This window comes from Haliaeetus leucocephalus, unplaced genomic scaffold (genome assembly GCF_000737465.1).
Source record: "Haliaeetus leucocephalus isolate CR32 unplaced genomic scaffold, Haliaeetus_leucocephalus-4.0 Scaffold188, whole genome shotgun sequence".
Lineage (NCBI taxonomy): Eukaryota > Metazoa > Chordata > Aves > Accipitriformes > Accipitridae > Haliaeetus > Haliaeetus leucocephalus.
In genome coordinates, this window is record NW_010972624.1 from 1,142,538 (window position 1) to 1,168,094 (window position 25,557).

General features: G+C 51.6%; 1 protein-coding gene across 1 annotated transcript; it reads left to right on the top strand.

Annotated features, from left to right (window-relative positions):
- The first annotated feature begins 1,912 nt into the window (after positions 1-1,912).
- On the top strand, positions 1,913-18,198 carry LOC104830408. Its single transcript, XM_010565264.1, has 13 exons — positions 1,913-2,756; positions 6,619-6,835; positions 8,182-8,339; positions 8,699-8,800; positions 9,603-9,800; positions 10,191-10,750; positions 11,792-12,065; positions 12,760-12,970; positions 14,158-14,300; positions 15,210-15,323; positions 16,159-16,362; positions 17,091-17,184; positions 18,135-18,198. Exons 1-13 carry the CDS (start codon positions 1,913-1,915, stop codon positions 18,196-18,198), a joined length of 3,183 nt encoding a protein of 1,060 aa, XP_010563566.1.
- Positions 18,199-25,557: the final 7,359 nt, after the last annotated feature.

Here is a 25,557-nt window from a genome sequence, read left to right on the forward strand (position 1 = left end):
CCCCGTCCCACCCCCATCCCCATCGCTGTCCCCATCCCCGTCCCCATCCCCGTCCCAACCCCATCCCCGTCCCCTGTTCCCGTCCCTTCTCACCCCCCGCCGGCCGGGGACGGGGCTCCCGCCGCCCCCCTCACCCCGGGAATCCCGCCCCGCTCCTGCCCTGCCAGTATGTCCAGCTTTGGGGGTGTATGTGGGGGGTGGTGGTGGTGTATTTTTTTTCCTGCTGTTTTCTCCGATTTCTGGTGAGTTTCCTTCTGTCCAGCGCAAGCCTCTGGACAGGAGCTCCCCCGTGTGTTCCTCCTCCTTTCTCCTGCTTTAACTAAAATGCGGAGAGACCGTGGAAATAGGGCACCTGGGGGGATGGGTTTGGCCGGGAGAAGCTGGTACAGCTTCTTTTTCTTTGGAAGCTGGGCAGGAGCAAGAGTTTGGCAGAAGGGGGATGTTGATAGTGATTTTGGGGATGTGCCTGAAAGGGGACGGACACCTTTTTGATAGTGACCATCTAACAGAAGAGAAAGCAGGGCTGGGGCTGGTCCTGTTCAGCGGAGGCATGAGGCATGTGTGCACTTCTCCATCTTCTGTAGCCTGAGAGCAGATGAGTTTAAGGGCTGTCAGGCACAGCAAAAGGGGAAGGTGGGGGGTTTTATGTTCTTTTGTGGAATCGCTGTCAGCTTCATCCTTTGGAGTTACTGCAGTTTCCTCCTGTTTGTGAGGAGACATCTGTGCACTGGCATTAGCTCAGGTGGCCACAATAAATGGGACCATACAGGCTCACTCACAAGCCTGGGTGTTTGCGTCCATAGCTGTGATGCTACGGTCCCACTGCGGCTGGCATTTCACCTGGAAAAGACTGCAGGTATCCATCCGTATAGCAGTCACCCCTTTGGGCTGCTGTGATCATCAGCCATGACTTTAAGCAGCTGGAGGGTTGGGTGCATTCCTGATCCGTCAGCCCAGCAGCACAGGAAGGCGGCAAGGCTCCGGCACCCGTGCTGGTAAGCATTGCACTGGCTGGAAACCTCCACTTGTCTGATACCAGCTGGCCAAAGACTGTGAGGAGGTCAACTAAGCTCAGCAGGTGATGGTACAGCTGTTCACGGAAATCTTTCTGGAAATGGGAAAACAAATCTCACTTTTTTTTCAAGTGTCTTAAATAGTCAGTTCCTCCCCACTGCTTATTCCGCAGACTCACTCTGCATCTGCCGGAGCTGCAGCAGGGTTGGTTGGTGTGGTGGCCAGTGGAGCTGCTCTGCGCCACATGCGACAAGAATCCAGCCAAACCCATCTCTCCTCTCCTTCCCTACCCTCACCTTGATGGAGAAGATGGTTACTATCATCTTTAGTGGTGTTTTATGTCAATTCTTGTAGAATAAATTGGAAATAACTGGAAATAACTATTAACACAGACATGGTCCAACTTCCAATGTTCACACAAGTGTCAGGGTTTCAAACACTGAAAACTGCTGGCTTTGTCCCATTGTTGCTGTTATGTATCTTGATAAACTTCTGAAGAAATGTAGAGAGGAAAAATTATGGGGCTTTAAGGCTGTTAAATGTCACTGGTGTGTTTCTATGTTTCCTAACAAGCTTTTTTCTCTCTCCCCGCCCCCCCAACTTTTAAAGGATCTGAGCGGGGAGATCTCTTGTTCAAGCCATACCCTTCTCAGTCTGAATTTTGTGGCATTGCTGCTTTGCTTTGCAAACCAGTAGTCCCCAAAGAAGCGTGCCTGCCTCTGCCAGTTAGCATCCAGGTCGGAGGCCTTGTGTTGCTGTCCTGCAACAGCCAAGTCGTGGCAGCTTCCTTCTGTGCTCTATTTGTGGCTGTGAAAACGACAGGCCCCCTCTCCTCTCGATCTGAACTGTAACAAAAATCCCAGCCTTCATCATGGGAGATATCTGGCACGTTGGATTGATGGTACTTGTGTACATCTGGTTTCCCAAGGTTGCTGCTCAGAATCTCATAAAAAACCCCAGGGACCAGAAAACAGAGCATACGCTTTTGATTAATGAAGTCAATGCTGACAGCCCAGGAGAGGACACTTCTGAGTTTGTGGAGCTCTATCACACCAGCGGTCAAACAGCCCGCTTGGATGGCTACTATCTGGTCTTCTACAATGGCAATGGAAACCGAGCCTACAAGGTTTTAAACCTCCAGGGCAAAGTTACTAACAGCCAAGGGCTCTTTCTCATTGGCTCCTCTTCTGTGAACCCTGCTATAGTTATTCCTAAGAACACTATCCAGAATGGCCCTGACGCGATTGCTCTCTACTATGGAAAAGGGAACTACAAGGAGGGCATGAGCGTCACAAGTTATGGGCTAGTAGATGCCTTGGTCCATAAGACTAAGAAGACGGACAGAGCAGACACCCTGGTCAGGGTACTGACCCCTGGCAGAGATGCTTTCCTGGAGGATTCCACCTTCAGGACCATGGATGAGTCAATAGAAAGGTGCCGTGGGGAAGATTCTCAGTGGATTTTCCAAGTGGCCATGCCCAGTCCAGGCACAGACAACCACTGCATCCTAACTTCTCAGCTGAACGCATCTGCTGTCTTGATCAGCGAGGTTCTTGCTGCCTCTTCTTCTGAAGAGTTTGAGTTCATAGAGCTTCAGGGTCCCCACTCCACCATGCTGAGGGACATTGTTCTGGTGCTGATCGATGGTCAGACCAAAGACATTTATTTCACCATGGATGTTTACGGCAAAACCTCACTGGATGGGCTACTTCTGATCGGTCCAGCACAAAGCAAAACCTCAGGTAAGGACTGCATTTTGATGACTACCTCAGAGATAGGGGAGCGATCAGCCAATTTTGGGTCTGGAGGATGCTGTTATTTGTTACTGTTGTTTGGTGTTCTGAGATTGGTGAAAATGTGACTCCGAATTCAGTGGCAGATAAAAAAGCAAATGAAATGTTAGAGATTATTGGAAAAGGAATTATATAAAGCAAATTAAATATTAGAAGTTACTAGGAGAAGATGAAAGAATGGATGGCATCTTTTATGCTACTGTGTAAATCCATAGTTTGTTTCCATCTTTAACTGTGTCTTGTGTGGTACAATACCTTAATCTCAAAAAGGCTATATTAGAATTGGAGACATTCAGAGAAGATCAGCTAGGATGGATAGTGCTCTGGAAATGCTTTCACATAAGAAATAACTAAGTACACGAAGAAAAGAGAAAGCTTATGAGGGCCCTGACAAACGTTTTGGAAATGTGAGTAGCCTGAAGAAAGTAGACAGGGATCTCTTGCTTACCTTTTCTCCTTGTACAAGAACTAAAGGGCATCAAAAGAAGGTAGAAGGATGTGGTTTAAGGACAAAGCAGAGGTGGTATGTCTCGCAGAAGTGGTAGACCTGCAGAGCTCCAGGTGAGGGACCTCGTGGAGGTCAGAAGACCACGTGTGCCTTTGCTGCTTGGGAAGACACGGTTCCGCTCCCAGCCCTGTGGCCAGCCTGCTGTGGGACCCTGACTGTGCCACATCTCCTTGGAGTGTCCCCCTTCTCTATGTGTAACTTGGTGGTCATTCACAGCAGGTACATACTCTCGTCTCGAGAAAGCACAAAGGCTTTTCTTCCATTGCGCCATCTGCAAATGTAGGTGACACATGTATTGGCTGTGTTAAGCTGCAATCTAAACTTCCTTCCAATGGTCAACATTTCTTCCAGGCCACCTGAGGAAAAAGAAATATCTTGTTATTTTGGGCACCTCAAAAGTAGATTTTGGCAGCTGGAGACACTGACTCTGCAGATGTCTTGTGTAATTCACTGACTCATGATTTCTGAGTCAGGGAGAATATTCATTCCTTACAAAGCTGGTTCCCGTAAAAATAAAAATAGTTTTGCAACTAAAACTTTTTTTTTTAAAGCAGTTGAGCTCTTTCTTACAATTCAAACTGCTCCAAATACTCTTTGACCACAAGTAGAAGAGCTGATTGTCCACTTGAGCTGTGCTTTTCTCACCAGGAAAGGTGCTCTGCTCTTACCTCTGGATGAACTGGGGCTGTTAACAGTCAACAGCTAAAGGGGGGGTGGGGTGTCAAAGAAAGTGATGTGAAAGCACAATCAACTTGCAGACTAAGCAGGAAATTTCTAAGGATTACATTTAACTCTTCCTCAAGGCTCACTCAAGTCAGGAAAGTAATTGGACATATGCTTTGGCATTTTTTTTTCCAATGATGCCTTGTCAAGATGTCTCAAGCATGCTGTGCACACATTTTTGTGGAAGGTTTTAACCAAAAAACACCCAATGACACTGTGTGATTACATTAATCATCTTAAAAGGGTACTTTCATAGTGACTCCATGCTGAGCACTCTGTGAGATGTTGATTTAACCTGACCACTTCAGATTTGGGACAGGAGCTCTTTAAATGGCCCCAGCTGTTAGTCCTGTCTTTGTATGGCTTGTCTGCCTATCACAGCAGAGACCTTAAAGCTGTGAGAGCACCAGAGCAAAAGTCCTCCCTTGACAGATGCCAGTGTGAAAACTTTCAATTGAATCATAGAATGGCTTGGGTTGAAGGGACCTTTAAAGATCATCACAGTTCCATCCCCCCTGCTGTGGGCAAGGACACCTTCCACTAGATCAGGTTGCTCAAAGCCCTCTCTAACCTAAGCTTGAACACATCCAGGGGATGGAGCATCCACAACTTCAAGGGGCAACCTGTTCCAGCATCTCACCACCCTCATCGTAAAACTTCTCTTCCTTGTTCTTCGAATCTAGATCTACCCTCTGTCATTTTAAAAACATTACCCCTCATCCTATCAGTACAGGCTCTGGTAAAAAGTCTGTCATATAAGCCCATCTTTCTTATAAGCCCCCTTTAAGTATTGAAAGGCCACAAGAAGGTCTCCTCAGAGTCTTCTCTTCTCCAGGCTGAACAACCCCAACTCTCTCAACCTTTCTTCATGGGAGAGGTTCTTCCAGCCCTTGGATAATTTTTGTGCCCCTCCTCTGGACCTGCTCTAACAGGTCCATGTCCTTCTTGTGCTGGGTCCCCCAGGGACAGCCACAGTACTCCAGGTGGGGTCTCATGAGAGTGGAGTAGAGGGGGAGAACCACCTCCCTTGACCTGCTGACCACACTTCTTTTGATGCAGCCCAGGATACAATGGGCTTTCTGGGCTGTGAGCGCACATTGCCAGCTCATGTCCAATTTTTCATCCACCAGTATCCCCAAGTCCTTCTCTGCAGGGGTACTTTCTATCCATTCATCCCCCAGTCTGTACTGATACTGGGGATTGCCCTGACCCAGGTGTAGGACCTTGCACTTGGCCTTGTTGAACTTCACGAGATTCACATGGGGCCACTCCTCCAAAGTCCCTCTGGATGGCATCCCTTCCCTCAAGTGTATCAACTTGGTGTCACCAACCTCTCAGCTTGGTGTCATCCACAAACTTGTTGAGGGTGCACTCACTGCCTATGTCATTAATGAAGATGTTGAACTGTGTTGGTCCCAATACGGACCCCTGAGGAACACCATTTGTTACTGATCTCCGCTTGGGCATAGATCTGATGACTGCAACTCTTTGGATGTGGCCATCCAGCCAATTCCTTATCCATTGAACAGTACATCCATCAAACTCAAATCTCTTCAATTTAGAGACAAGGATGTTGTGTGGGACCGTGTCAAAGGTCTTGCACAAGTCAAGACAGAAGACTTCAGTTGCTCTTCCCTTATGCTCCAATGCAGTCACTCCATTGTAGAAGGCTACCGGATTAGTCAGTCAGGGGAAAAATAGTTCCCTGGGCAGGGGTGCATCAGGGTTAAGGCACGGGGCTGCCCCTTAGCGTGCAGGTGCCCTGGTGGCACTTCTCAAGGAGTAACCACTTCTCCTTACCCTTCTGCCTCTCATGTGATTCCTCCTTTAATGTTTATTCCCTGGAGCCATTTATGCAAGGAGAAGTATCAAAATAGCAGCAGTCTGCTGCTTTTTAATGTCCTCAGCAGTTCCTACTGCATGCTGGGGAAATGGCTTGTGAAAGAAAGAGTAAGTATGAGGAAGGAAATTGAGAAGCTCATGAAATTGAGAAACTCCAGCAAACCTAAACCTTAATTCTGTATACTGGCCTCTGCTGAATATGTGTGTGCATATATGTGTGTGTACGTGTGGAGTGTTTGTGTTTGTAAAAACCATGGACTAGAATGCTAGAATAAAATGTCCATTCTTAAGTATTTTTGTGTACTATTAAAGTAGCTGCTACCTGAAAGGTTAGTGGATTTTGCAGATTTCTTTTCAAATTAAAAATTGACTTTACTGCAGACAAAGTCATATCACCACTTGCTTTCCAGTTCCCCTGCTTACTCATGAATCAGCTTCGCTGTTCGCAGAACCGAAATAGCAGGACGAACTCTGCTCAGATTTCCCCCTCCAGCCTCCTCTACACTGTGGATCTGGTCACGAATGGGGAAATACAGGCTGAACAAATGTGAGAAATGTTAGTGAGAAGAAAGATGGGGTAGCAGATGCCAAATTTGCAATAGCCAGACAACCCCAGCCACTTTCTGAGTTCCTGTGTCCTGATCTCCAGGACCCATCTGATGCTGGTTTCCTACACAGTGGGTATTGCTCATGTGTTGCTTACGTGCCATTGTTGCTCCTTTCCTTGCTGGTCTGCAGTGGATCTGCCATTCCCGGAGAATACCACCCGTCCTGTCCTCAGAGGTGGCCCCAAAGCCATTGCCCTCTACAGAGGCAACAGCAGCAGTTTTGTCCCGGGGAAGGCTCTGCCAGTGACCGGCCTGTTGGATGCCTTTGTGTATACAAGCAATGAGGAACCGAACCCTGAGCTGCTGGAGATCCTGACCCCTGGCAGACCTGCCTACAAGGAAAAGCGGTGAGATGCTTCTCGCTGGACAGGGCTGGGAGGAGAGGTTGGCACCAGAGTTGCCCTTGCCTGCTAGGGTCACCCCTGCTTTGTGCCCCAAACCCCAGTCGGGACTGGAAGACAAGTGCCACCTCCAGACCAGGGTCTCCTCATGGCACTATTGAGTCCCGGCCTTTTTCCACTGCCTGGTCTAAGTTTGTAGGTGAGCCCCTCTCCACAGTAGTCCTGGTGCAGCTGTACAGTTGCAGAATAAAGTACTCAAGGAGCAATTTTCTGACCAAATGATTGCCGGTTATTATTTAATAATTTTAATTATTTATTGTTTATAAAAGTGTAGTGGTCAATATAATAAATTTTCCAGTACCACTTTCAACAAGAAAAGAGTTTTTTTAGGTTCAGGATGGAATTTCAGGTCAAAATGAGGACGAGGGAGGGACTTCAGCATCACTTGCTTGACCCAGGAGGAAGTCCCTGCCCTGCTTCATCCAGACTAAGGACTGGAAGTGGGGTTACTGTTCATTCTGGGTTGAGCCACTTTCTTTTTGGGTTTTGGGTTTCTTTTTGTCTTTGTGGGTTAAGTGAAACATTAATAACCTCAGACTTTTGTGAGACATGAGAACTGTTTCCTTCACATTTTAGGCATGCTCTATGAACAGAAGAAAGAGGACAACAGAGTGGGTAAAGGACAGTGGAGCAGGTGGAGGAGCAGAGGCAGCTAGGTGCTATGCACATGAAGATGGGGTGGGGTGTGTGGAACCAGACAATAAGCAAAAAAAAACCCTGGGCAAGCTCTTGTCTGTGGTTTTGACGGCAAAGCAGGAGACTTGGCTTCTGCGTGTAATTGTCAACCAAATACCAATCACAGAATCATAGAATCACAGAATGGTTTGGGTTGGAAGGGACCTTTAAAAGTCATCTAGTCCAACCCCCCAGTCATCCTCTTTGCCTTTGAGTTGAGGGCTCTTGCTCAAGCATTTCATTCTCAGGTGCTGCCTTTCCAGTTTCTCTAGCTGCACCCCACCATTCTTCCCAATGGTCCCAGGCTGAGCATGAGTGTGTCTGCACTATCTTGCCTGTCTTCAGATCAGTCAAAAAAGCAGCCAGTGCTAGAAGAAAAAGGGTTGGATGAAGCCCATGCTCTTCTCTCTCAAGATTTAGTGAGGTCTTGTGGGGTTTTTTGAGACAAGGAGGTACTGATGAGGATGGGATATCTCTTCAAACCTTGTGAAGGGAGAGGACTATAAGTGCATGGTTTCACCCTCTGGTGCAGGCAGGAGTGACTGGTGGGTGAAGACCACTCAGGTCGCTGGCTGGCAGGTCATGTTTTCTTTCATTTACATCTCTGTCTCTTGCAGGGACCAGCTGGGAGATGTGTCCATGAACCAGTGCAACTGCTGCTCAGTGACCCGGGACTCCTTGTCCTATGTCCTCAGCAGGCCCACACCTGGCAAGTTCAATGATTGCCCCAGCAAACGCTTCAGCCAGACTCTCTCCTTCTGCCTTCGTGTAGCAGGTGGGTATTAGTTATTTCTGCTCCTATAGGCAGGACCTCCTAAGGACAAGAGCATGTGCACAAAGCCAGAGCTGTCCAGGAAGACCACACAGAGTCATGCTGGGTTTTGTGAACATAATACCAAAGGAAATGCAACTAGGGCATCTGACAATTTTCTGCAATATTTTTCTTCATGGCAACCCATGCCAAGCTGAGCTTCTCCAGTCTTCACTCCCACACCCAACTGCCCGGGGTGAAGAGAAGCCTTTTCGGGTCCTCTGAGTGATAAGCAGGAGCTGAGCTTCACCCATCCCAGAATGAGCTGGATCCCATGACCAAGGTTGCACTGGCTGGGTGACAGCTGGCTTTTTGTTTCCTAGATTGCCAGGAGTGGCTCCTGAAGTCAGAAGAGATTCTGATGACTCTGGTCCAGGCCCTCGATGGATCCTGCAGCTGTGGAATCTCTGCTGCCTACTTCAAAGGTGAGCTGGGCAGGAGTGGGGCAGTCTAGGGTCCACCAGTGGTTAATGCCTGTTCACTTCTGATTTTAAGCCCTGTGTTCCCTGTTGCATTCTGTCCTCCTGGTTTGGATCCCAGCTAATGTGAAATTGGTGCTGATGACAGAAATGTTGAATGTTAGGCAGACCATGTTGCTGTTCTTTGATGTTCTGCAGAGCGCTCCCATCTGCAGCTCCACCAACACACATCAGTGCTCATCTGCAGACCACCAGCTATTTTGGCCTCGAGCATTTGCAGTCAGACAGATGTGGCAACAAGGCTGACATGTCAACTAGGAGTTTGTTGCCTACTTGACCTTATGACCCATACGAACTAAGCCAAGTTGCAGCAGAAATGCAAGTGGACTTACTGGTCTGTGTTGCTTTTCTGATATCCCTACTATGTTAGTATGCGAGTGTGATGAGCACATGCAGACACATGAAGAGAAGAGCCATGACTTTGCAGCCTGCGTTGTCAGCAGTGTTATGTTTAGCTTATGTTTAGACACCCCTCCAAAGAGACTGTTCTGTTCGCTGTTGGGACTACAAGGCTTCTAAAGGATGAAGACAGCATCTGTGTGTACTGTGTGGCTCGGTCCCAGGATGCCCCTTGGCACAGGCAGAGCTCACAGTGTTGTGCGGATGGTATGAGCTGCCCTGAGTCAGTCTGACCAGGAGGGCAGTGGTGGTAGAGTTGAGCTGGTAACCTCTGTGTCTCTTCCAGGAGAAAAAGTGGGGTTTTGGTGGCATGGATGAAACTGAGGCAGTTTTCTGCTTGCCTTTGCAGAGCCAAAGGCAGCCTGCCAGGATCTGGGGCTTGTGTTTACCACTCTGCTAACTGCTAAGTCAGAGGACCAGCTGAGCAGCCTGCTGCTAGCCTTCAAGACCTTCCTAGAGACACCTGGGCTTGTGAGTTTTGACAGAAGGAACATCACAATAGAGAGCTCCTGCTTCAACGATATTAATGTGCCAGACTTGCCTCCAGGTACCAGTCATCATTCTTGCAGGTTGGGGGCTACAATGTGTTTGAGGGTGGACATGTGGGTCTAGCTCTCCTAGAGGAGGGTGATGTCCCTCCCTCCATTTCCCCAACTCTGGCAAAGATCCCTTCCAATTCCATCACATCCAGTTACTAAAACCCATATTGCTCATTATGTGGAATAACAGCATGCTCTGTTGTTACAGCTAGCATTAGCCAGAGTATTGCCAGGGCTCTTCTAAGGACCATAGAGCACACAGATTATAAAAATCTGAGCCAGCATCCTCAGTCCCCTGCTGAATTTGGTCTCATCCCAGCAAAACAATGTGCAATGTTGTATTGTTTCTCTGGGGCTCTGTGCTTAGGCCCATATTTGTGACATTTTTGCTTTCCAAGGTGTCCCATCAGAGATACCAGAAGGGACTCAAGAGCCTTCTGTGCAAGTGGCCAAGCTACTCATCAACGAGGTGAACCCAGACAACCCGGGGGGGGGAGAGGATGCAGAGTACATCGAACTCTTCTACACTGGACGGACACGCTTTGACCTCCAGGGATACTGGTTGGTCCTCTACAATGGCAAAAATAGCCGGGCCTACCAGGTGTTGGACCTGTCTGGACACCACACAGATGAGCTGGGTTACTTCCTGGTGGGGAGCAGCACCATGAGCCCAGCACCCATGATAGGGCTGCCCCCCAACACCATCCAGAATGGGGCGGACGCTGTGGCTCTCTACTACAGCAACACCACCCTCTATGCGGTGAACATGGCTGTGACTGCAGAGGGGCTGGTGGATGCTGTGGTATACACGTCCCGAATGCCGGAGAAGGCAGACCAGCTGGTCAAAGTGCTGGTACCAGGGCAGAGTATCCTGTATGAAAATGATTCTCACAGTACTGAGGATGAGTCTCTGAGCCGCTGCCACAGCCTGAGCACAAAACTCCAGAGCAGCTTCCAGGTGGGTTGATGGCAGATGTCCTTTCTCCATCCATAGTCACTGGGAGGGCAGCAGTCATGTTTCAGTATGTCCTGTGTTTGGGAGAGCGGGGTGTTCTGGTGAGCCACATCTACCTCCCGCCATCTGATAATGCTCTCACTAGCCCTCACCTCCCTGCCCCGTTCACCTGCCTATTGTTGGCCAGGTAATAGCTCCCGGCCCTGTGCAGTGTGGCTCAGAAACAGGAGATCCCTGAAGACAGCTCACACGCCACCAACCCCAGAATGGGCGAGTCTGCTTTTGGGCAGCATCCCGGACTCCTAAGTTACTCTGAGCCAGATGTGGAGGTACCTCTTCACCCCTGCTTATTTGGTGCCACCTTCAGGATGTGTGGCACAGCATGTCACATCCCTGAAACCCAGCTTCCTGCAGGGCCGATGCGTGAAGGACATGCCTCAACCACTGGTGTGATTGATTTGTGTTAATTCGTCTGAATGTTCCTTTTTATTTCAAAATGTCTGGTTTCAGATAGTCCCCCTGAAGGAACATGACAGAGTATGTATGCTTGTCCTGCACAAAGCTGGGTAAGGGAGGGCTTTGCTGCTCCACTGCTGATGCCTGCTGGGATCAGGCCAGCGCAGAGGTGTGCTCAGGTCCAAAACTGGGGCAATAAAACTGCTCTAGAAGCAGAAGAGGTCTGCTGGCAGGAGGGAGGTATGTTTGCAGTGGGAAAGGACCACAAGGAAGCAATGCCATGGACTGGAGACACAAGTGTAGAAGTGCTCCCAGCAGTAGGGAAAGAGAATTGTTTGAGTCCCAAGGGTAGGAGCAAAACCAGTGATGGGGATGTGTAGTGATGGGACCCCGCAGTCAGGACAACCCTTGAACAGATGGTGGGAGTGAGGAGCAGCTGGTGTGAGGCAGAACCACTATGTCCTCTTTGGGCCTCACCAGGGAGCCGTAGGAGTCATGAACGAGAGGTAACGCCATGAGCAGCCATTGCTCCACCTGAAGAAATGGGAGCAGAGCAGTGGTGGCAGCAGCTCTTATGTCTTCCTGCAGGTGACCATGGTGACGCCGCTGGGGGAGAACTCCTGCAGCAGCTCCTCGGCACCAGTCCCTCCTGCCATCCGCATCAGCGAGCTGTGCCTGGCTGGCAGCACTACTCCACACCGCTTTGTTGAGCTGGAGGGGAAGCCTGGCACCAGCCTGGGAGGGCTCAGCCTGGTCTTCTTCCTGGGGAAGGAGGGCAAGGCACGTGCCAGCATCCCACTGAGGGGCATCATTGGAGCCACGGGGCTGTTCACGTTTGCACTGGATGGAGGGCATGGGCACGGTGAGGCTGATGGGCACGGACCTGGCGTGTGGTCTGTCTTGAAACAAATAGGCAGGTGGTTGAGCAGCTTGGAGGAAAGGGGTGAAAGAGGATGCATGGCATGGGGGACAACTCTTCCTTGCCTTTCCTGTCTTCTATTCCTGTTTTTTCTCTCTTTGTTCTGCCTGGGTTCGTTGTTCCACCAAACTCCAACTGAGACGGTGCTTAACCCTCCTCCATGCCTCTGCTGAGCTCTCCATGCAGGGCAGAGGGACTGGGAGGACTGAAAGCTCCTGCTGCTGGTACCAAGACAAGGGCTTTCAGGAGAAGCAGGGTCCACCAGGACTGTCAGGTTGTTCACTGATGCCATGTTCACTGATGCTCACTGAGCCCTGCAGTGCCACTGCCTCCTCCTGCTCCTGAGGTGGTGTTTCCTCAGCACATTCGTTTATCTTGATTTATTTTTTTGTTTACCTTAAATTCTGGCTGGGCTGCATGAAGAGGACTCTGCATCTCAGAGGAACCTTGATCTTTTTGGAAATCTATGTTCACAGCAAGCAGTCGCTTTACAGCTTTACTTGACCTCAGTCACCACCATTGTTTTGTCTCCCATTTCTGTTCTTGGAGTTCTCATTACTGGCTTGTCCTGTCAGGCTCAAGGCTCAGACTAACACTATCTAGATGTTCACCCCACCTATTGCCCTGGCATTTCCAGATGGGACAAACCTGACTTCCAAGGACATCTCTGCTACTAATGAAGGCTCCAGCGCTATTGCTGTGTACAGGACCAGCTTGATTCCTGGTGGCACAAAGGCAACATCAGAGAACTTGGTGGATGCCTTGGTTTACACATGTGAGCCCAGCAAAGCTGGAGGACACTTGGACTTCCTTGGACCATCTTATGCTGTGCCCTGCAAGGATGACAGGTGAGGTCACTTCTCTGGGAAAATGCCTTTGGATTCCCTGTGCCCAGAGCCTGTGGCTGGCATGTCACTGAACTTGCTGCCTTGTCCTGCCTCCTGTACGGCTGAATGTATTCACCAGCACTGTGATGAAAAACAGAGAGGTGCGTAGCACATTGCAATGGAAAATGTTTCCCTGCCCTTGGTGTAGGGAATTGAACTTTTTTTCCTTCACTGCTCACTTAACTCACTTCCCCCAAGGGATGTGTATGGCATCACATGAAGGCATGCAGCCTTTACAGATAGCAGCTGTATATGCTGCTTTGCCAAACTTTTTCTTTAAAAAAAACCCAAACAACAAACCAAACAAAAAAGGATATCCCTATGAGCAGCAGAACAAAACAAAACCCTACATCCCTTTCACTCCTAGGTGGACTTAACAACAAATAGGTCTGAGCGTTTCTCTTGGTGGGAATACTAGCAGAGGTCCTCCTGTCCACAAGATCACCTCTGTTAATTAAATCTGTCCTCCTCAAGTTCTCTGCTCCCCTGTTCCATATGGTGTGACAGGAGATTCTGTGTTTGTAGCCTCCCCTACGAGCACACGGGCACAGAGTGCAGCCCCACGTGCGTGGTTTTCCCAGGAAAATGAGAACTCCAGCTTCTGGCTGGCCGAAACATTGTGCTGAAACCTCACCGGGGTGGTTATTCACAAGGTCAGGGCAGCGGTTTGGTGGGAGAGCTTACATGGGCTGACTCCAGGCAGTCTCTGTCAGTCCAGCCCTGAACAACTGCATCCAGAAAAGCTGTTTCCTCACACCATGACCAAGTTTCTAAGCCCTGGGGAGGGGAGGGAAGCAATAGGTTAGTGAAATGCAGGGGCAGATATTGTGTAGCATGGAAAATTTGTTATCCCGGAGGACAAACTCTTAATTTTGGGAGACTGGCTGTAATGAGGCAGCAATCTTACTCCTACAGAAGCCAGTCAGACCAAATAGCTTTGCTCTGGCCAAGCCCAGGTCTTATCCAACTGGTGGGGTTGGCTGGACCCATCTCTGTGATGGCTCTGTGAAAGCTGATTTCAGCTCCAGCTCCAGCAAACTCTCCATCATCCCCAGCAGCACCAGGAACTGGGGCCCAGGGGGGATTTGTGGTTGGAGGTGGGAAGAAAGGTGTGTGACATGTTGGTGAGCTCTGACTCCTGGAGACAGGCCCATGTCCCTGAGCCGTTGTGCCTGCGGCAATGCCAGCGCAGAACTGCAGTTTGCCATCTCGGACCCTACCCCTGGTCTGCAGAACAGCTGTCCCCAGGATGCCTTCGCCGTGGATCTCCACCTCTGCCTCCTGACACCCAGTGAGTGGAGCTGGGTGACCCCACTGGTATGGGGTGGGAGTGCTGGGATGGGGGGCTGACCCCAACTTCCCATGGCCTGGGAGGGGGATGCCGACAGGAAACCTTCTGCCTCCCAGTCGTGAAAGGGGACATGCTGGGGGAGAGCTGGTACAGCCACCCATGCGTTGATGTGATGCCACCATCCCAAGAGGGCAGCCTCGCTCACAGCTTTAGCGTGTGCTTGTATGAAGGTGGCCATGTATTTCATCTGAGGTGTCTCTGCTCAGGCAGGGCCAAGCCCTTCTCAGGATTTCTTTCTGCAGTGTTAGATATGCAGCAATGGCAGGAAAGCCCCCCCAGGTCTCTCGTGATGGCAGGGTCAGGGTCAGGGAAACTGCCAGCAAACCCTCCTCTCTCAGTCCATCCGTGGGAACAAAGTGGTGTGGCTCTGTCCTGACTCCGGAGCCAGCAAGTAAAAGTACAGTGGGGTCTCCAGCCCCTGCAAAGGCTGTGCTTGGATCAGCTTGGGCAGTCAAGACCTGGGTAAAATGAAAAGGAGGTTGTTCCTCCTCCTCCAGCCTCCTGAGAGGGGCAGGCTGTAGACCTCTCCTTCCTCTCCCAGCATGAGAGACCACTCTGTACTGGCCCATGTGGTGGGACACGTGGACCATGCCTCTTCCCCACTCCCCTGGGAGGTCAGTGGAGGAGTAAAGCTGGTGTATGTGGTGGTAGAAGGCCAGAAGTGAAGACTCACCCTGCAGGAGGCAGGCAGAGGAAGATGGGATGCAGAGGAGGGTGGGATGCAAGCTTTGGAGGAGCTTTGCTCCTGAGCTCAGATGTGAAGCCAAGTGTTTTGGAAAGGGCACACAGCTGGGAGCTTATTAACAGCCCCAAGCTGCACCCAGAAAACCACTTCTCCTTTTCCTCTAGACTGTTCCACGTGGATCCTGCACCACAGGAGGATGCTGAAAAGCTTGGGAAGGGTCTTGGTGAGCTCCCTAGAGGAGAAGTGCTCCTGCGGTGTCTCTGAGCTCTACCTGCAAGGTTGGTGCCCTACTCTGCGCACCCAGTTTGCAGTGCCCTCCTCCCTTACCCATCCACATGGTCATCAGGATAGTCCCTTCTCAAGCCAAACTTGGAGGCTTGCACTCAAGTGAGGGGAACTGGAGGAGCAGTGGTGGGTACATGGAATTTCAGTGGGGAGAGCAGGAGAGAGCCTGACACAGGCTGCTTACTAGAGGAAGGGCAAGCTAGAGGGACCGTGAGGAATGGAAGTCTCTGATGATGCCTTGAGATGTCTGCCAGACAAACTGAATATCCTAAACCTGCAAAGCAAAAAGCCATTTGCACTCTAGAGGACTCTGGTTCTCAACTCTTTCTCTGTCAGACTCCTTTAGTGTCCTATACTTATTCAAAGTACCTGGACCAAAAAGTCACTTCTGGAAGTCTTAGGGAACTACAGCTTTTGAGGGATGGAAAGAAATGTTTCCTATTTTTTGACTGGTTTTGTAAGGAAATGAAGGCTTTGCAGCCATGCTTTGTCTCTGTTGCCCAAACACCTTTTTGACCCTTTGAACAATTTCAGACAACTCTCACCAATGGGTAGGGATTGGGAATTTACCAAGTGTAGTACAAAGTATTCTGCCAGGTAGAGAGGACAACTCCAAGTCCCTTTTGTCACTGAAAGAAAGGTTGAGCATGTGCTGAAGTTACCTGCAATACAGCATGGTGGTGTGATTTCAGAGGTGAGGAGAAGAGAGTGAAGAGCATGGGAGCAGGAGGGTGTTACTGGAGCAGGGCATGAAGTCATGGGAGCGATGTGTTCCCAAACAGCTGGAGGATTTCCAGCCACCCAAGACCCACTGTTGTTTCTCCGCAGGGCTGAACTTGACATGTGTGGACTCCCTGGTGAAGGTCTGGGGCCAGGTGTGGGCTCGGCAGCTGGAGCAGCAGCAGTCCATCGAGACCTGGTGTCAGGGCTTCCTGGCCAGGCCCCACACCTTCTCCGTGGATGACAGAGTGCTAAAAACCAGTCCTGAGTGCATCGCCCCTGGAAATGCACCGTCCGTGTCACACAGCACTGGTGAGCAGAAGGCAAAGAAGTGATCTGCTTCCAGCACAGCGAGCAGGGTTGGGGCTGAGGTCAGGCCATGTGTCCACATGAGAGGGGCATTGCAGGGCAAGCCACCAGGGACCTCTGGTGATGCTTCCCAAACGCAGCTGCCTTCTAGAAACTGGTGGGTCATTACGAGAGAGGTAATGACAGTCAGTTCCTCCAGTGTGGTGAGGTAGTCAGCCCTATTACACCAACACCACTGGAAGTTTGGGTGTCTAAATTTTCTTGTGAGACTGGTCTTCACTGGGCACCCCCTTGCTTTTGGAGCTGTCGGACACACAGCCCAGAAGCCCTGAAGCCCAATTGCTCAGAGCAGCAGCTGGCACCCAGGCTGGAGCCTGCCAGAACCAGCACACGGTGGGGGGTGCAGCCAGGGTGGGTAGAAGAGTGGGTCTCCAGATCAGGAGGCTGGGACAGCCCAACCTGTTGTTGCCCAGAGAAGTTGTGGGTGTCCCATCATTGGAAGCATTCAAGGTCAGGTTGGAGAGGGCTTTGAGCAACCTGATCTAGTGAAAGATGTCCCTGCCCACTGCAGGGGGGGTTGGACTGGATGATCTTTAGAGGTCCCTTCCAACCCAGCCCAGGCCAGCCCAACCCAACCCATTCTGTGACTGTGATTCTATGGCCTCCTGGTTGTACGCTGTGCTAGGAAAGGTCATGGCTACAGTGTTCCATCTCTGCCTTTGAACCCTCAGCTTCCTTCCAGGGCTGGGAAATTGCCCTGTTTGTCATGGGATCTCTCCTGCTCATGTTCTTCGTGGTCAGCCTGGCATTTTACTTCATCAAAAGGTGAGAAACCACTTTCCCATCTGCCTTGCATCTCTCACCCTCTCCTTCCCCAGTGCTTCCTCTCTAACCTCTGCGCAGGGACCTGCTCCTTCACTCGGGTGAACACTTACCTTCAGATGCTACATCCAAACACTCCAATATGTTGCTTCTAATGTTTGCAGCAAAGCCCCTTTGCTTTTGATGCGGCAGACTGCAGATTCTGCAGGAGGTTAAGATAATCACAAATAAAACCATGGATAATCCTAGGCATGTCAGTGGGCACAGTGTAAAGGCCATCAGTTTTACTTACAACGTGCTGTGGTGGGAGACCAGAAAGCTGAAGGCTTATGGCACGCAAGGGGCAGTGAGAGATGATGCTTTGGCCACAGGGAAGAGCTCTTCCATAGAGAGTTTAGCTTGATGGGAAACAGCTTTCATATTATAACACGACACCACTTTAAATAATTACTTGGCATTCCCTGATGTTGTCAGCAGGCAAACAGCAGCTTAACACTCAGGCTGTCTGTTTCTCTGAAATAAATGTTACAGTGGATGGGTTATTTAACCAGCCCAGGTGATTTATTTCCATTAATTTTTACTGATCTTCTTTCATCATTGGATAGGGGGGCTGATATGCAAGAATTAGAAATGAGGGAAGTTCTTAAAATACATTTGGGGAACAGAAAACTCAGTATCTATTTTTTTTAAAGGAATTTTTAAAAGTAAGTCAGATTTAGGGAAGCTCTTCCAGAATCCAGGGTGATTTTAAGCTGATGTGCCAGGTGATGGCAGGTGTTCTGCTCCTGTTTTTCCTCACAACGCTAACAGAGACCTTAGGAAACTCTGTGCCTGCTGAAGGCTGGTCATCCAGCCTCTTCACTTTAAGTGCAAAGCTGAGATACGGATTAACTGGCTTGTGCAAAAGAGCGAAGTGACTGATCTTGCATTTTTCTGTGTCTGTTGCTTTTCAGACATCCCCAAAATTACACCAACATCGAAATGAATGACCGTGGGGAGATTGCAGCAGACTTCTAATGCTCCTGGACACAGTGGCAGGGTCTAACAGCACTGGGGCCAGGCATGTGTGTCTGTGGGGGTCAGATTTGTTGTCCAGCTCCTCCACCCACCGGGATAGCTGCAAGAACCAGCAGAATGCCCAGGTGTATATATGCGTGTGTGTGTATACAAATACCTGAATTGTTTTTACACCTCAAAATTTTGACCTCAGACTCAAGGAGTTTAAAGAAACAGGCTAGGGACTTCTTCTAGGCTAAGCTTGTGCTAAGTGTGATGACCAGAAAGAAAGAAGCCCGCTTGGCTGATGCAGAGGAAGGACATATTTTGTCTCTTCTCAAGATTCACTGCTGGGTGATGAACCAAGGCCACCCCCCCCAGCAGACCTTTCCACCCAGCAGGCAAGTCCAGTTTCGAGTCCCTCTGGACTTCACTGCTGCAGTGAAAGTACAACAGTCTCCTCTGAGCCCTTCTTGTCTGGGCAAGGGGGTTGGTTCTCAGCATTGTGCCCCTCTCTGCTTGAGCAGGTCTGCTGCAGCAGCAGCCTGCACTAGGGAGACCTGCTGGGGACCACAACCAGGAGGATATCCTGCCCAGAAAAAGGGGTTAGAGGAGAGATGAATACCCAGCTCATGCCCAGGTGCAACTCTTACTTGTACGGTCTTGCCTGTATCCTGTATCTGGCCAGACAGTGGGCAGGAGCAGTGCCAGACTCCAGATCTGCTGAGAATTTGGGGTGAGGAGGGGGACCTAGGTGCAATCTGCTCAGTAAAAGATTGTTTCCTACACAAGTGTGATATATCCCTAACAGTGCAGCAACTGATGCTAGGCCTCCGGCAGCACCCTTCGTGTGTGGAGTGGTGGTCTCACCTCACAGGTTTGAGCACCCTGCGCAGCTCTGTGCATGGTGGCAGTGCCCAAGACAGATCCAGCCTGCTCGCTGGTGGGGCAACGGGTAGGTAAAATGAAGAAAGAGATCTCACGCTGTTTCTGAACTATGGTGTATATAGATTTTTACTGAACAAGGCTCTGCAGAGGGAGGGCACAAAGCATTTCTGTGATTCATCATCACAGCACTGACCCTCATGACAGGAAGCCTCGCATTTTCTTTGAGACCCACCCCCCTGCTGTGTCTCTCTTAGTTGCATCTTCTACTTGCAGGCAGCCTGCCTGTGCTGCTGAAGTCCATGGGCCACCAGCCAGATCCAGCACCAGCTGGGATGGGCAGCACAGGAGAAGCGAGGCTTCAGCTTTCCATTGCCCTGCCTCTTGTGCCAGGCAGCTCCTTTCAGTCAACAGGGCTGAAAACATGAGGCATCAGTGACCTTCTCTGCTGGGTGCCCCACATAATCCTTAGGCAGCTGCCACAGCCTCTGAGAGGTGGTTCTTCTTCACAGCTTCCTCCTGCCATCAGTGCAGCACTGCTAGAGCATGCTGATCTCGCGTGAGGTCAGATGAGCTCCATCTTGAACTGGCTGAAGTTTGGCACGGTGGGCGAGGGCTCAGCCATACTGCTGAAGGGGGCGCAGGGCTGGTTCGCTGGCACGGCGCCATGGCTCACAGTGGAGCTGAGCTGCTGCAGCGTCATCAGCACCTCCTGCTGCAGCCGCTGCTGGTGCTCCTGCTGGCGCTCCAGGCGGCACTGCCTCTCCAGCACCACGTGCAGGGCCTGGCTCAGCTTCTGGATCTCTGTCTGTACAGCATCCAGCTTTTCGGCAATGGCATGGGAGCTGGGAGCCGGGGGAAGCACTGGCCCACCCCAAGCAAAGTTTTGATTTCCAGGACTCAGAGGGTTTGGCAGAGCAGTCTGAGTGCTGGCATCTTTGACCTGGAGTAGTGGGAGACAGAAGAGAAGGGAAGGTGAAACATTATCAGCTGCTCCTTCAGTGGCGTTTATCAAGAGAAAGATTTATTCTGCACTTAGCTCCAAGGCGTGAAAGCCATCACCTTGTTGCAGACTTCTAGACCTCACCGCTCTCTGAGCTGCACTTCATCCCCACCCAGTGCCTATGCCACTGCTCCACAGGAACTCCACGTTGCCCTGCATGCTATCAGCACATGCTTAGCCATCCAGTGGTGGATGCTACTAGCTGGCAGCTGGGCTGCCCGTGCGGATGCCAGGCCTGTGTTTCCTCTCTACAGGGACACAAAGTGTATCCTGGGTTTTTCTTTCCAGCCCCTCCACTTCTTGTATTGCACCCTGAAGCAAAGGGCTGTTCTACTCTCCGAGAGGGATCACGTGCTGATTTTGAACCCCCGGGGAGCCTTTCTCCTGGAAAGGGTGTTGAACAACCTGTGTCCTCTCAAGCAGCTGGCAAGGGCTCTTGACAAATACCTGAGTGGGCTGGAGAAGGTGTTTGCTGTGTCTGAGCAGAGACAGGGCCATGGATGAAAGCTCAGTCTGACTCACAGCTTTGTTTTGTATTGAGGATGCCATGGCAAGAAAGGCAGGTACCAGTGTCCTACCATCCTCTGTGGAGCAACAGCATTGTCCATCAATGAAGCCTCCAGAGGTCAGAGCCTGCTGTGAAGGGGTAAACCTTGAGTATAGGGGCAGGCCCACAGCCATGCCACCCTGCTGGCAGCCTACCCGGGGCTGGTCCTGGGACTGCTGGGTACTTACGTTTGCCCCATGGCTCACCACAGCTGCCAGCAGAGCTGGGCTTGGTCATGGGGCTAGCTAGCTGGCTGCATGCTCACCATGGTGTGCAGGATGGCTGCAGGGACAAGGACCTGCTGGGGCAACGCATGCATGGCCACAGCCTGGGGGTCTTGTGGCATGGCGAGGCAGGGGTGTACGCATTAGGGATTACAGCAGCTGGACATGTCCCAGAGGGCGGCTGTCCTGGCTGCTGTGTCACCCCATCCTGGCCTGCCACAGCCTTTCCTCTCCTGGTGTGGCACCAAGCCACTCAGCTGCTGGTGTCCTCACGGTGGCTTGGGGAACATCCTGAGCTGGTACTGAAACCAGCCCTTAAAGAGGGGGCCTGTGAGCTAGAGGTTGGAGGCCAACACTGGCAGAAACTGGCATCACCACAGCCAGCATCACCCAAGGGCAGCAGTGAGTGCTGGCTGCAGGCGGGTGAGCAGCATGCCCCATGGCCCCAGCGGACAGAAGGCCTTCCCAGGCAAGCTCACCAAGTGCCAAGGTCAAGCATTGCTCGCGAGTGCAGCTAGCAGAGGTCGGGGGGGCATTTCAGGAGCCTTTCATCCCCTTCAGCTGCATGGTTTAGACGTAGCAGGGTGCTGTGTGGGGCCGTCCTGGCAGGCAGCACCGCACCGTCTCCCAGCTGGAGCAGATGGGCTCTCCCGTCCCACCATGCCACCTGGCATCCTACCTTTTTCTGCGGGAGGAGAGCTCTGTCCACAATCATCTTCTTCACCATCAGGGCTGGGCTCCTGGTGGGGGGTGTGACCAGCCGCTCTCGGCTGGGCAGGGGCTGTGGGGGGGTGGCTCGGCCCCCCGAAGCTGAGGGGGTGCCTGTGGAGCTGTCATCACCTGCAAGTGACAGAGAGAGAAACAACTCGAAAGGAGGCCCTTGGGGGCTCCCGGGCAGGGGACGGGGAGCCCTTTCCCTGGCCCAGCACTGCTGGGGGGTGGCCACGGTGGTGACCCCGCCACAGGGAGCCAGGCCTTACCGTTCCCGGAGGGTGGTCCCACGGGCAGGGCCTCCCCGAGCTGCCCGCCGTCCTTGCAGAGCGAGGCCACGCTAACGATCTGGATGCCCTCCTTGGTGTCTTGGCTGCCCACAGGGCCCCCGCTGGGCATTGCGGGGGGCCGGGCACCCGGCGGCTTGGGTGGCTCAGTCTCGCACCCCCGTAGCGGGGGCCAGGGCTGGTCCCCATCCCAGCCAGCTGCTGCTGACCCCGGCTCCACACTCTTCCTCTTGAGGAAGAGGTACACGGCCTGCGGCGTCACCCGTATGTCATCCAGCTCCAGCACCTTCTTGATCTTGCGGAAGCTGAGCCCAGCCCTGCGCAGCTCCACGATCCTCCTCTTGGCGTGGTCGTCCAGCCGGCCCATCGCTCCCGGCACCCCTCCTGCAGCTGGCACCTACATCCCCAGAGCGCAGCCGCTGCGGGAAGGCCAGCAGCCCCCCAGACAGCACTAAGGCCTGCGATGGTCCTCGGGGTCTGCTAGTGCTCTGCCGCCAGGCTGCCGGCCCCGGCCGTGGGTCCACGCAGCACCATCCCCAGCTTCAGGCAGTGATCCAGTTCCCAGCCGGAGAGGAGGAATGAGGCAGCTCTTCCCACCGGAGCAACTAGGGACAGCCCCAAACCTCTGCCTCAGTCACGCAGAGCCCCCTCAGAGCGGGGGGTCCAGCCTGGTCCCCCAGTCTGACAAGGGCACAGAGGATGGTAATGGGCTTGGCTCTGCCCAGTGTCCCAAACTGGACATCGATTCCCCACTGCCAACAGCACAGTGAGGAATCAGGAGCGGTCAGGATCCCGAGCAGCAGCTCGGTACCCTAGGAAGCTCGGTGCGAGTCCTGGCAAGTGGCAGTTGATTGCACGAGGCTGGCAGGTCCCGACCGGAGCCTCACATCTCCTTGGTGGCCTGGAAGGTTATGGCAAGCAGAACCAGGGATGCCCACGTTGACAACTACTGTGTGGAAAGTGTCAATGTTGCAGAGCCTGCCCTCTGGGTCTGGAGATGACACTGTCCCGTACCTTTGGGAAAAGCAAAAGCAACCATTTATATACCAGCTGTAAACAACTATAAATGTAATGACCGTACCTCCTGTGCTTCCCCTTTCTCCCCACACGCACAGCCTTGGCTGGTGGTGTCAGTCAGGGGACGGTGGCTCACGCTCGCTGTGCGTGCCTGGGTGGTGTAGTGGGGACTGTGCTGCTGGTATGGCCCCTGCGTGCATGTCTCCTCTGGGTCGCACCCCAGAGCAAAACAATGTGGCGGGACCAGCCCCTTCCCTTGCTGCAGGCATCACAGCGGGGCCAGGTCAGGATGGACAGTGTTTGGAGTTGTGTATATGTGTATACATACACTTATACCTACACGGGCATATACCTATATATGTGTATACATACATACGTATGTGCGTATACAACTATGATGGAGGGTTTTTCCACTTCCTATCAGCTTCCTTCATCTGCAGGCATTTCTTAGATACTCAGTGCTGCAAGTGCTGCCTAAAGGACATAATTTTGGATTTCGCCTCACCAAAATAAATAGCCTCCAAGAAATCCCAAAAGACAGCAAAACACTTTCCGGATTAGCAATGTATACTAGGGGCTACCTCAAGTGGTCGCTGCCAAGCAGATGTGATATAGGAACCTTTTCAAAACCTCACTTCCCCAGGCACATGTGGATCTTAAAAAGGACAATAATGTGTTTTGTTGGCCAAGGAAACAGAGTATTGTACATCAGCCACAGAAAGCAACAGGGAGAAATGGAGCCACTTAATTCGACAGAGGAGTTGTGCCCCTCTGCGTTTTACTTCTTCCATGGCAAAAGAGAGAGACATTAACTCCAGAGATGTAGAGTGTACTTTGATCCAGATCTGTTTACATCTAAAGGCCACCCCATGCCCTGCTATGTGCATTAGGGACCTTGTAGATAAGAGCTGGGGGAGTGGATATAGGAAAACAGACATCCCTGGATGCAGACACTGCAGTTGCAGAGCAAGAGGAAAGGTCAGAAATACCCAACCTTCCCCATGCCAGGGAAACCACCACCTTGAGCTTCCTGTGGCTGCAGGTGTGGGGAGTTCAGGCCCTGGCAAGATACTCTGCTCTCCTCCCAGACTGTTTCAAGACATGGCCAGAGGACACTAGAGCAAAGGCAAAGCAGTGTAGCTATCTGAACAGCCGGTGACAGAAACATAAAGTTTACATAAATGCCAGGAAAGCCAGCGCCCCATGCCTGCAGCCTTCATCCAGCCTCCGCACAGGAAGAGAGATGATGAGAGCGCCTTGGAGATGCGCTGACTTCATGCAGCATCTCCCCCAGCTCCCTCTTCACTGAAGATGTGGCTCGCTTTGTACCATCACCAGGTCCCAGCTCCTTCCTTCTTCACCTGCTCATCCCCTCCAGACCTTCCCCAGCCCTCCGCAGAGCTCCCACTGCCCTGCCTTCCTGGGCTTGGGGACAGCTCATGGGAGGCACAGACCATCCCTGCCCTGCTAACCCCACGTCAGTTCAGCATTCCCAATGCAGGGCGTTCCCCTGTAGCCCCCCATTTGCTGGAGGGGCAGCGGGATGAGTTTGGCCAGGGTGGCTCCTCATTGCAGCACATGGCTCCACAGGATGGGTCCACGCTAGCAGTGCATGGCTGCGGGCAGCAGCTCCATGGAGAGATCATCAGTGCCCCAGGGCTCAAGGCTAGCTTCGTCCAGGCTCCTTACACTTCAAAAACAGTACTTGTCTCTGCAGCGGGGCTTTTTAAAAATATGTATTTACTGATCAGAGATAGTCCAAGACCTGGAAACCCACCTCAGAGAAGATGCTGAAAGGCAGGCTGTGGGTCAGAGTCCAGCTGGTGAGCAGGAGGCAAGTGCAGGCAGAAGGGCAGGGCAAAATCCAGCTAAAATCCTGCTCACTTACAACATGAGGGCGTACAAAGCGCACAGCAGCTCCTCTACCCTGTCAGGTAGGAGAAAAGGGTTGCCAATAAAAGCAACAGGTTGCCCCTCCAGACAATACGGTATTCCAGCTATTTCCTCCAAGACCACAACAGTCAGCCTCTCTGACAGCTCAGGTCTGGCTCCATCTCTAGTTACACTTTTATTTATCCAGGTCCTGCTGCGAACTTGCAGTTTTCCTGTACTAAATATGCTCCCCATTTCCACAGCTGAGTCCATCACCTTCTCCTCTTTCTCCCTCTCCAGAGGGGATTTTCCCAATGGAGCTGCAGCCTGTGTTATGCACGCAGGTTATGCACAGCTGCTCAAGTTACACATTCCTGGAGATGAGACCTTTACACTCACCTGACCTACAAGATGTTTGTTACTCTCCAATAATTTTTGCACAAGAAAAAAAAATCAATCCAATGAGAGGGAAAGATTCAGAGATTTTCCTAGACCTGTGATTTTGCAGTGGGGATGGAGTTCCCTTCACTTCTCAGGGCCAGGCTGGGGGTGACATGGTTCCTCTGAAGGCTTCTTACACCACTCAGGAGAACTTAATTAAGGGGTGGCTTCACAGGGGGACAGGGAGCGGGAGCGCATCAGTGGAAGCAAATCCACAGCACTGCAATCATGTGATCTTACTCTCTGCCTTCACTCCTTTTCATTTCTCTGGATATCAGGAAAACAGAAAGGTTTCATCTCCTCCAGAAAGTCCCTGGAACAATCTCCTCTGGGCTGACTCAGCCTTTGCTATTTCTAAAATAGAGCAGCACCATTAAAGTCTGCGTGGCTTAG

Bases quoted from the DNA above. Each gene is read 5' to 3' on its own strand.
- LOC104830408 (XM_010565264.1), top strand. From the start codon at position 1,913: ATGGTACTTGTGTACATCTGGTTTCCCAAGGTTGCTGCTCAGAATCTC. The intron at 6,836-8,181 runs GTGAGATGCTTC...TGTCTCTTGCAG, and splicing joins CCTGCCTACAAGGAAAAGCG to GGACCAGCTGGGAGATGTGT. The intron at 8,801-9,602 runs GTGAGCTGGGCA...TTGCCTTTGCAG, and splicing joins CTCTGCTGCCTACTTCAAAG to AGCCAAAGGCAGCCTGCCAG.